This window comes from Corvus kubaryi, unplaced genomic scaffold, assembly GCF_017639235.1.
Source record: "Corvus kubaryi isolate FWS band 111438036 unplaced genomic scaffold, C.kubaryi_AGA036_p1.0 71, whole genome shotgun sequence".
NCBI lineage: Eukaryota > Metazoa > Chordata > Aves > Passeriformes > Corvidae > Corvus > Corvus kubaryi.
Window position 1 is genome coordinate 19,111,000 of NW_024582059.1, and position 12,110 is coordinate 19,123,109.

The 12,110-nt window shown below is 35.9% G+C and overlaps 1 protein-coding gene across 4 annotated transcripts in view; it reads right to left on the bottom strand.

Annotated features, from left to right (window-relative positions):
• The window catches only part of LRBA (LPS responsive beige-like anchor protein), a 375,341-nt gene that overhangs the window by 112,273 nt on the left and 250,958 nt on the right, over window positions 1–12,110 (bottom strand). For all 4 annotated transcript variants that reach the window (XM_042049819.1, XM_042049817.1, XM_042049818.1 and 1 more), the window contains 4 exons: window positions 9,845–9,962; window positions 8,795–8,897; window positions 7,493–7,608; window positions 5,106–5,218 (listed from right to left, as the gene is read on the bottom strand). In XM_042049819.1, the coding sequence (XP_041905753.1) occupies window positions 5,106–5,218; window positions 7,493–7,608; window positions 8,795–8,897; window positions 9,845–9,962 (450 nt within the window). The remainder of the gene's footprint in view (window positions 1–5,105; window positions 5,219–7,492; window positions 7,609–8,794; window positions 8,898–9,844; window positions 9,963–12,110) is intronic.

The following is a 12,110-nucleotide window of genomic DNA, read 5'->3' on the forward strand; positions in this document are numbered from 1 at the left end:
GACCCATTTTATTGCTCATCCATGACAGCATCTGTCTGAGTGTCACCAGCATTTGAGAGCCTCACAAAATCACTTTTCCCCGTTTAGAACTGGGACAAAATGACGTTATTAAGTCAAAACTTCCATGGGAATGTAACAGACTACTCAACACTTTAGTTTGTACTGTTTCTAATTACAAAACAGATTATTCAATCTAAACAAAGAAAGCCCATAACAGTCCTAAAGTTCTAGCACTGTCAAGAGATGTGAACTTGATGATCTTGCACAGCTTCCTTCAAAGAGGGTCTTTACAATTCTCTTCCCACCTTCCCTTTTCAGCTCTGTGTGTATTAAAGAAACCAGATCAGGCAACAAGGGTCTTTGTTCTCCCAGGTAGACTTTGCTCTTTTATGGTTTCCTAAATGGAACCATCACAAGAAAGGTTCTGCTCAAAGTACTTCCTGTTTGTGTGCATCCCTTCTCCTAAAAGTTTCTCCCAACGTGGTTATGTCAAATGTTTAGGTTTGTCAACCTACAAGTTAGAGAGGATGGAGTGCTCCTCTCCTCCAAGAAGCAACTTCTGTTTCACAAAAAAAAGCATGAAAACTTGTTATCTGAAAATGGAGAGCATCTGATAAATACACCTTATACTAAAAATATCAAAATCCATAACAGAATATAAAATGAATAATGGAAAATGTGTCTCCTTTTCAGTTATCAGTGATATCCCAGGTATCATTCAGGCTGGCCTTAATGCCTCTAACATTGTTTCTTGAGATATCCAAAATTCTAGAAAATATAATGGACCTTCTCATAAGTACCACGGATTCTGATACAAAGCTTGAAATATTTTATGTCCTGTTTTAAGCAGGCATTCACATGAAGCGCCCTGAAAGGAAGAATATTTGTACCTTCCTTCTGAGGTTACCCTGTCTAACTTTGGAATACTTTTTAACTAAGTGATATCTTCTGTCACTGATACAGATGACAAATTTCCTACCTGAAATATCAGTGACAAGGTAGCCAGGACAGGTGCTGAGCCCAGCAATGCCAAGCTTCAAAAGTGTTAGTGCCTAAATTCCAGATGTAATTGCCTATCAAAGCAAGTCACTGTCATTGCACCCACTCCTGTTATTTCTCACACTGTTCCTCTCATCCCCCTTTAATGTCCAATTTTTGAACACGCTTTATATGCTTAGAAGGACACTGAGTCCTGGTGAGTTTATCAGTCTTAACTGCACTCCTTTTGTGTCAGAGCATGAGCTGAATAAAATTTAATTTACATTTCCTACGTGAAAGCACAGGTTCACAGAGTATCTGTACAGGTTTAATGTCCCTCTGGCCAAAAAGATTTCTTTTAAAACTTTGCAAAACTCTAATAGGTTCACATCCAACCATTTCTTAGTTTCCATCTCTTTGCCAAGAGGCAAATAACTAAGCAAATTTCATGCCCGTCCCACTCTGCTTCCACACAAGGAAAAATATGAAGCACAAGTTTCATACGCAGTGAATTTGTGCTCCGGAAAAGGGCACCCTGCAACAGAATTCAGGCTGGCATGCTGAAGAACACCCAACAGTAAAGTTGACATCAGAACAACATAACCACTCTAACTTTTCATAGTAAAAAAAATCTATTACTTCTCTTCTGTCAAAGTGTATTTTATATTAGTGGCTCCCACATACCAATTAAACATCTCACTTCACTGAAGCTGAGAGCTATTTGTTGTTTTTGTACACTTGACTGGAAAAGAAGTCATTACATACATAACAGCCCCTATAAAATTGATGATGATTTAGCAAATATTGCATAGAATAGATAAAAATATGAATAAAAATATTATTACGTACACATGTAGCTATAGTGCAGAGAAAAGAAGATTTAAGAGTAGCATAAATTTCTTCTTCCAGTAGTGTCAGTTTATGATCTCACAGAAATGTTGTGCCTTACGAAAGGAAAATTATCAACAGCTCCTTGCATATGGCAAGGACAAAAAGTAACCAGCTTTTGAGAGTATAAAATCATGCTTCCATATCTCAGTATTTGCCACGTATTTTTACTTCTATTTTCTTTCCTTACCCAAGTTGAGAAACACAATGCAATTTATTGCTTCCACTGAATAAGGAAAAGAATGTGCTTATGAATAACATAAGTAATGCAGAAAAAGCCACATGTTCTGGTGGGAAACTGTGCCTGTTGTATAAATAAAATATATACCGCTATAAATATAATATGTAATACTCTTTCCAAGCCATAGTCACCTCTTCAGGAATAAACACTTGAGTCAAAGTAGGGTAACAGGCTGGCAGTGCACTCCTGGCATTTGTCAGGAGCATTCGTCAGGCTGACAGTAATATTAACCACAATCCATTTCAGTTGCTTTGGTTTATCATTGTGTGACTGATGTTCAAAACAGTGCCCTAAGAAGCTGCTTAAATGAAGTGTTGGTTTAACCTACACTCTGCAGTTCTTTAAATCTGTACTAACTGTGGACTTTAGCTGACACATTAAAAAAACTGTTACTTAGAGATGACACGTAACTTGCACTTTCTGAAGAATTTTTAAAAAGTAAATTCTTCATTGTCTTAGGCACCAAAAAAACCAAAAATATTGACCTGACTTCCTTTCTGCCCAATCAAAATCAAAGTTTTCCTTTTCCTTGCACAGTGGGAGCACTAAATTGTGATGAGTTTCTGGGCATGCATAAGGAAAGGAAATAAATGACTGTTAAAACCATTTAGACATTGAAGTGAAATATCTTTGAATATTTTAAAAACCTTTAGCACTGCAAAAGCATAGACATGCTACAATACCTAATTAGCGTGTGTTGGAAGCGTTATCCCCAAGATAACAGTGCTACAACGAAAATATCACAATGTGCATGACATCCACAAATTTTCATAGCAGATATTAGCAAGGTCTTCCAGATACTTGTCACAAATTTGTCTTCTGACACAAAGTTTAACATTTAGACTACATGGAGTTGAAACCGCTAGAAATGCCAAAAGAGCACCCAAAACCTGAACTACTTTACTTGAAACAGGTATGGCATAAAGACTCTCACTGTATATATATATGCAATAATTATTTGCTGTTCAAAGTTCCCAGTTTTCAAGCAAATGCTTGAGAAGGTTGAATATAGAGATGCAACCTAAGTAATGTCCTCGCTCAACAACAGCAATGGAAAGATTCCCTCAGAACTCAGAGTACACTTTAGTAATCCTCCTCAAAGACTACTTCCATGAACAGAGAAATCCATACAACCAGTCAATGCTCATAAAAAACCACATAGAGATAGAGCAGGTTTGCTATCCAATCTCTCAAATGGATGTAAGTGCAGTACCTAACTTAAAATGAGGAAAAGATGCTCTATTTCAGGGAGGAAGAAAGACCAGGACTACAGTGCTGATTGAATTGACTCGTTACAAATGAAAATACAATTGAAAGGAGACCCCTCAGAAGTACAGCACCTGGAGAATCTTCTTCCTTGTCTTGAATTATTTCAGCAATGACATGTTATATGCAGAAGTGTCATTTAACAAAATTTAATGGAAAATGAGGTCGCAAAAATCATGTCGTGACCCAGGAATTTATTAATGATTAGTACATTTAATTTATGTCCTAACTCGAGCTACACAGGGCTGATGTTACTTGCAAGTTTTCAGTGTTCATTTAAGTGCAATTCACAAGAGTTCTCTAGGCTGGTGATAGATATTTTTAGCTGTAAAATACCTTTAGATACTTTCTGGCCTGGAGATTATTAAAAAACATTTATTAGATACCACAAGAAAAAATTATTTTAAAATAAATAACTGTTTACCTTTTACAGATTTGTTAAAATATAAAATATGTGCAGGTTTACCCATGAATATGGATCTGTGTCAGCCAGACATTCTAATAAACCTTAGAGTTAATGACTTAGTCAAATGAAGTAACACTATTAGGAAATATTACAACAACAGTACCTCAGAATCTCTGACTTGGACTTAAAAACATTATTCCTTTATGTACATATACACATACAAAAGGTATGGTATAGTCTTCAAATATATATACACATTCAAATATATATACACATATATACTTGTATATTTATTTGCTGACTATACAGTACTTTTATAAGGTTAAAACACTAAATCACCAATAAAACAAATTGCTGGAGATTTTCACAGACTTGTGTTTAGCTTAACCAATTGCAAACTGAAAGCAAAAACTTTTAAAGCTGCCATACTGCCACTGGGGATTTTTTTACTAGCAAATTACCAATTTCTATGAGACTTAAAAAAAACCTAAAAAGCTATAAAAAAACTAAAATACTGTCCTTACCTTTTCTACTAATTAGCTACATTGCTCCACGTGCCAATCATTTCCCATAAAAGCTACCTTTTAGGAAAAGATACTGCTTGCTGATCAGTGCACCCAGTCTTTGTAGAGAAAATGAGAGATGCTTCTACTTTGTAAAATGAAATAGTCCTTTCTGGGAAAGCATTGCAAGAGAATAATCACATTCTATAAACAGGCTGTATATCGAACCTGCCAATGGTGGGGGGACTGCTGAAAAAACCCACAAGGCTGTTCTGCCAGAAAGGAATTGTTTGGAAAAGTTGTTCAAACCTGCCAATGTCAGTCTGACAACGGACAGTTGCATTACTCCAGCATACCTGAAGGCACACACAGAGGAAGTGATAAAATAATGTTTCTGCTCACTGGGATATGGGTAGTGATTTAAAAGTACCCAAAATATAATGGTAGCACAGGGTTTGCTACTAAAAAAAAAAAGAGTTCTCATCAGAAAAATAAAACCAACCAAACAGAAAAAGGCTAATTTTTAATCTTTAACAGCCTCAGCATTCCTAACTTCATTAAAATTTGAAATGAAATGTAATGTCTATGTTCCAACTAAGAGCACCTTTCAATAACAATTAAGTTGATACAATCAGAAGCAATAAGAATACATTAATAATTCATTTTTACACAATCTGATCCTTATTACCAGTACACACACATAGAAATGAACAACTGTTAATGGTCATGCATTTAACAATAATGTATTAAACACAGCAGAAAATGTTTACAAGACTGCAAGCTACTGTGATAAAAATATAAAGGTATATTTGATGACAAATACCTTTGACAAATCCCTGAAGTTGCTAGGAAGTGTAAGGTCCAACTCCTCTGACTCATAGTTGGTGATAACCCAAGGGAAGATGGGGTACTGATTCAAATCATTGTAAGTTCGACCTGACAAGCAACAAAAAAACCCACTGTGAATAAAGAGTGATATTTAACTGAAATAGCAATCTCTAAAGATACAACAATATAACTTTATGAGCTGTTCAAAAGAACTGCAGTTTATTTCAGATCTTTTATCGTTTCAGTATTCTACTTTGCTTTATTGAAAGGATAATGGAAAAGTTGACAATTTGCTAGTATTTAATCTAAAACATTTCAGCCCATTTCACTTTAATTGTAAACTCTTTTGCATACAGTAAGATTGACAGTTCAATTCACTCATTTCCCATGCATTTCTCCTTTCCTTGTTTATGCCATCTTGTCTTCTTTTTCTTTAAGGTGAAACATTTCAAAAAATGGAGGGTCACCAATTTTTGTTGATACTAAAAAATTAAAGCATTCTTTTTACATACTGTATTAAATACTTTATGTGAAAGAAGAATGAAGCAGCTCAGGAATTTAGACTAAAGAATTTTTCAATTAATAACTGTTTCATCTAGAGAATTCACTTTGAGGAGAATTTATCCTTGCCCATTGTCCACCTATGGATATGCCAACATATCCATATTCCATATACCAGGACAGAAAATTCGGTCTGGATACAGGTTCCTGTGTACACCTTCATGCATCTAAGATGGAAATAATGTACTTCTTCCAGTAAAAGCAAAATATTCAATTAGAATAAACACGTATCATACACACATATACACCACAGAGCCTGGTTTCTAAGTTTAAAATGCACCATTTTTACATGGATCCTGTCTCTTTTTATTATATTGTTGCAGAGGCTCATTCATTCATATCATCTTCAATCAGCATGTTCTTGAGATTTTGTTCAGCCTGGTCTTTAAAGTCTCCAAGGAGAGGTTTTAACCTCTTCCCCAGGAATATTATTTTACAATCCAATCTGTAAGGTTGTCAGAAAACATTTTCTAGATCTCCATCAAAGTTTTTCTCCTTCCAGTTTTCTTACACCACTCAGTATTTTTCCATCTTTGTTTGCCGAATTTTTAAATGGTAGAGTCAGTCTTTTTCCCTAATCAGTTGGCTGTGTTGCACACTATCTCTTATTGAGGATTAAGGCTACTTACATGACACTGGGATAACTATCTTTCTTTTAACTCCTTATCATGGCAACTTAACTTTCCCTCTTTCCATAATGTTATCCTTCTGCTTCTTTTAACCTCAAACACCAAGCAGATAAGAATTCAATTTATTATTTCAATTTTATATTAAAGCTGAAAAGGGTCATTCATTAGAGCCACAGACAACAGTGTCATGATGTGCCTCATTCAGCTTTGGCACTAATGAGGCAAGCAGATCGACCCCTACTTTTAGAAATCTGCCAGCATCCTGGCACCTCTGACTTGATGACTGATTACAGGCACCACCAAAACTGACCATTTGTATAAAACGCAATTAGTGCAAGCACAGGCATTTGTTGTATCAGTCGTGTTAGCAAGAGCCAAGCCTGAAAGGGAATTAACAGACCTTTCACCACTGTCAATATCACAGAAAAGAGCTGAAAATTGAGAAATTTTCTAAGTTGCTCAGAGGACAGAGTAAGTTGGAAAATAAAAGGGTTGTCATGAGACCCAACAACCGGCCTCCATTTAGTAAACTGAAGCCCATCTGGTTAGGAGCTGATGGGGTAAGATGGGTTAAACGAAATACAGGTTAGCATTTACAGAATGAGTGGTTAGGACAAAAATACATGGATACAAATTAGGGTTGGGTTTGGATTAATGGTGTCCTAGAACAGCAGCACTGGCAATCCAGGCACTGCACTCTTTTTTAAGACCAACCATGCATCCTGTAACAGTAGCATTTATTGGCTCCAGGAATACCCTGCTGCCTAGCTGAGATTTCCCAGCCCTACAGAGAACTTGTTGCATCTGTGATATTTAGAGGGGACAGTACTTATGAAAATTAAAACTTAGAACACTAAAGATAAAGAAGTTCCTATTTCTGAGACTTTCCTAAATAGTAGACAGTCTATATAGCTCCTGTCCTCCCACAACAGTCATGATATTCTGATTTAAAGTGCAGCTCAGTACAGCATTATGAATACCTCTCTAGTCTTACATAAACATAAATACAATTACAAATAAAGATTATTTCGGAGGACTTTTGTGAAGTTTTTCAGGGCAAAATCATACACAGAAAAAATTACTCATTAAAAGGCCAAAATCTAGTTGTGCCCCATAGCTGTTGAGACTGTGCCATGACTAACTCCTTTTCTGTGTAATTACAGTAATTTGGATGTACAGTAATTAACAATACCTGCTATAGTGTTTAGAAACATCAGGTATTCAAAGTTGGAAATCTCTCGGTGCTGCCATCGCTGGGTCATATTGGAAGCTTTGAAGATCTGTCGTGGACTAGCCAAAGAAATGCGTCTGAAAACAAAGAAAATTGGAAAAAAATAATGAGAAAACCTGGTGGGTCTTCCTGTTTTACATATCTGAATTTTAGTGGCAGTAGTACATATTCTTTCTACTAGGTCTATGCTAGATTTCTCTGGAGATCAAACTGCCACTTGGATACTTGAAGTTCATTTTTAAAGTTTTATAATCTAATAAGAATAAAGGAATTAAAGCATCTGACAGCTGGGTATGTCAAGATTTGAAAAATTTCCAACAGAAACCTTTACAGCTGTGCAAATTCAGCTGCTCCATGACGGCTTGATGTATTACAGAAATATGTTACTGGAGATTTAGAGAGATGGAATATCATTAAATAAGAAAATTACAATACTTTTAGAATTTCACATAAGAATAAAGTCATCTTTTAGGAGAGGTTTTTTTAAATCCCTCAAGAACAAAGGAAAACAATGATAAGATGATAGAATTTCATTATGAAGCCCATCCTCTGGAGATTTAAATTCTGGGCAGTGTTGGGGAGTTAGTCATAAATAACTCAAACTTTTAGAATTTGATGCCAGATTTCCTAATGTTTGTGAAAGAAGACTGTAGAGTCATTCCTTGGAGTGATAAATCAAACAGACGAGAGTTTATCATAAAATTCCCAAGACTGTTTTGTTCATAACAAAAACATCTGTAAATACCAAACCCACATCACTTAAGAGAAAAAAAAAAATCTATATATAGTTTTAGTTAACAAATTTTTACAGGTACTGGTAAACAATTCAAGAAAACTGTCACAGATTTCTTCTTTTAATAACCTCCATTATGTTGCAACCAAACTGATCAGTACAAATGGATGTGAAATACTGAGCAATTGTGTCTTCAATGTACCTTTAAAATTTTTCATACATAATTTGTTTCTGTAAATAAAAATCCTGATGTTCTTACAAAGTGCCTATAATTGCAATCCAAGAGATTTTTTTTTTCCTGGACTGGATTAAAAAAAAAACCACCTACAAAACACAACAGAAAACATCCCAAACTGTTTTAATCCCATTCCTATGTACAGAAGTCTATTGAAAATAAAAATTTAAAGTAACAATCAAGATACTCCCTAAGGGTTTCCTGCTCCATGTTCTGTAAACTATGTGGGCAGGTTTGATGAAAAATAAAGAACTCTTAGAATTGACAGATAAAATTAATTCAAATTCTAAAATACCTGGTCTGGGGTAGTCCAAAGATGGTACCAATACCAACCCGAGGTAGACAGTTAACCACTTTCTTCACTGTTGCTTGGTCAGGGAAGTTGAACATGACTCCCACTGTGAATACAAGAGTTGAAATACAGCATGATTTTACACATTTTAGGCTTTCTTGACCAATACAATGCAACCGTAAGTTCAGGTGTTCAACAGATTAGCCAAGTTTCTTTCAGGTTGCTGTAGATATATTTTTTTTTAATTTCCAGAACTCCTTTTGTATATCACTAACAGGAATTTCAACAGAAGTTGTCACTCCAACAAATCTTACAAGGTCTACATTTGTTTTCCTTTATGAATAGAAATTAAACCTATATGCACAGATTGACTATCAAGAACTAATCTTAAAAAGTATGTATTTACTGGTTCACACATTTACTAATTTACTTTCTAGATATTTTCTAACATAGTCTTCAAAATGCTACCTTCATATTTTGTCTGAAATATGTGAAATTACGAAACAGCAACCTAAAAATCGAGCTAACAATCTAATTATGGTATCACCAGTGGCCACTGATGACTTCAGAGAGTACAAGTGTTTATGCATATGATTAGTATTTTGTTGGACAATATCATTACCAAAACAACGTTTTGCATTTTAAATAAAGCATGAAGGCATAGTCACTGGTCTAATCCAGTAGTGAAATTCTTTCATTCTGTTGTTCTTGGTGTGTCCAGCTAACAACTATCAACGCTCCAAGGAGACACAAAAAATCCTGCATGCATAACAGATCAGAGGTAGGAATGCCTTAAGCAGGAGTCCCCAAAGAATGCCAAATAAACGTGGATATAAATGAAAGTGAGGCATTGATAATGCACAGTTTTCATGCTTGATCATAATTTCTCATTGAAACAAAAAATTGTAAGTAGAAACCAAACTGCAAAAACGTACTGACTTAAATGAGACAATTAATCCAAGCCCTTCTTCTACCTACACAAATCCATGACTAAACATCAAAAATGCACATGTCCCCACATCCACACTCGTCATTTCTTTAGGCTCACCGTACCTCTATTTGCCATGAATATCTCCAGTGCTGTATTTTGCAAAAGGTAACGTCGGGAAAAAATAGATCGAATCTCTGAGAAGAGCCATTTTCCATGGAGCCCTTCTGTATATGCCAGAATCTAGGAGAAACAGACAGAGAGGATGTTTTAAGTATCTTGGCTGCATACGTAATACCTTGCAAAAGAGAAACTCCTTAACCCACAAACATGGATTCTACCAATTATGTGCAAAACCTGCAGTAAAATTAAAATATGCTCGAACTTCAAATCATGCTATGAATCTCTAATGCATTTTTTGCACTCGCGAATTCAACTACTCATGTCAAATGTTTTAAAAATTTGCTTGCATTTTTTCCCTTTAAAGACAACTGTCTTATTTTCCTTAACAGTTTCAGAGTTTCAAAAACATTTTTAAATGTTTAGCACTTCAGCAAAGCATAAAACCATATTCTGAAATGTATTTCTAGTAGCATTTAGATGTATCTGCACTCCCTTCAGCCTTGTAATAACAGGCCTGTAACAAATAAGCAAGGAAAAAATGTCTTTAAAGAAAAAAAATGTTCCTTAGGTTTATCATTAAGGCAGCATTCATTAATTCTGAAACTAGAAAGGTTGGCTGTATAAGAGGTTAAGTATCATTTTGTCAGCTAAGGTTAAACACAAACCTGCAAATGAACTCAGCATAATCTCTCTATGGAGTAAGCGGTTGTCAAAATAACTTGTTACAATTCCTGTCATCCCATCTGACAGACACAGATGCTTAGTCTGCCTTCACAATTCAAACTAATCCCATTTTCAGTCCTCAGCCACTTTGTTTCTTTGTTGCTTCACTTTTTCCTTTTCGTTTCAAAGCTTAATTACGTAACTGTTAAGGGACAGAGAAACTGGACACTTCTCTGCCTCAGATTAACAAACCACAGGAGAAGGAAAATCTGAGATTTGTCAATTTTTGCAAACACAAAAGCACTTAATAGAAACCCATCACATAAAAGGAGGCTCAGATGCATTCCTTGTTAACATCACTCTTACCACAACTTCACTTGAGCAATATATTGTGTATAAAAAAGAAAAAGTGAAATTCAAGCCCTTAACGTAACAAAGACTGTTAATGAAACCAATCATTTACAGGTTTTTAACAAAGGAGGATTTTGCCTCACATGTAGCATATATTGAGAAATAAAACTGCATTTTTGTAGCACAGAGGGCAGATGCACCATTATAAAAGCACTACACAGTAAAGCATAAAATACTGTACCAGGTTTGTGAATTAAAAGCAAACAAGACTGGCAAACCAAAAACTGATAGCACAGATGAGAGCGTACAAAGCAAATCATCTCCCACACCTTCTTTCTTTTTACTTAATCCTTCATCTTCACCTCAATTCAAGTGCCACAGTCAACTTAGCTCCCAGCACACACACACACACACACACACACACACACACACACAGAAAGAGAAGGAAAAAACTACATAATTATTCCAGTAGAAAATTCCAGAAATGTAATGGAAGGACCAGAGATTATCAGTGGTTGATAAACATTTCTGGAACTGAGGAACCAACAGACTTGGGCCACGCTGACACTTCCCATAGCACATCCATAACCCATCCACACTACCTAGCAGATTTGTATAATTCTGTGGTGCTATTCAGAACCACTGTGCGTGGCTTTTGTCACATGCAGATAAATATCCTCTAAGAACACAACATCAAAAGAGGTAACAAAGGAGACAAAGTTGCAGTGCTCGTGCACAGAAATCTCTTAGTACTTTTCGCTGGTATTCATCCATCTTATGATCTTGAAATTGGAGCTTATAACTGCAATGACTGATTTTTTGAGACAGACAGCACTGTGGTGACCTCCACTTTTCTGTAACAATTAAAACACAACAGCCTGTTTGTCACTATCGGTCTGTGCATGGCAAATTCAAACACTTACTATGTGGACTCTGTGAGTAAAATCAGCATGCTAAATCATTATTACTTTTACCCTGTGAAGTGAGCATTTTCTGCGAGAGTGGGAACCCTGCACAAGGCCCAGAGCTTGCTGCCTGCAACCTCCTCAGAACTGGAAGGAAAAGCACCAACTTGAAAAGAGCAGAGGTGGTTTGCATTGCGCACCTTGCAGAGCCGCGATGAAGTTACCGAATTCAGTGTGAGAGGATTTACAGCAGGAACTGGAACTGCGCTGCAGAAACACCACCAGCCACCACTGTAACCATTCCCTGAACCACTCATTAACAGAGCTCATCTGCAGACAGAAGCAGCTG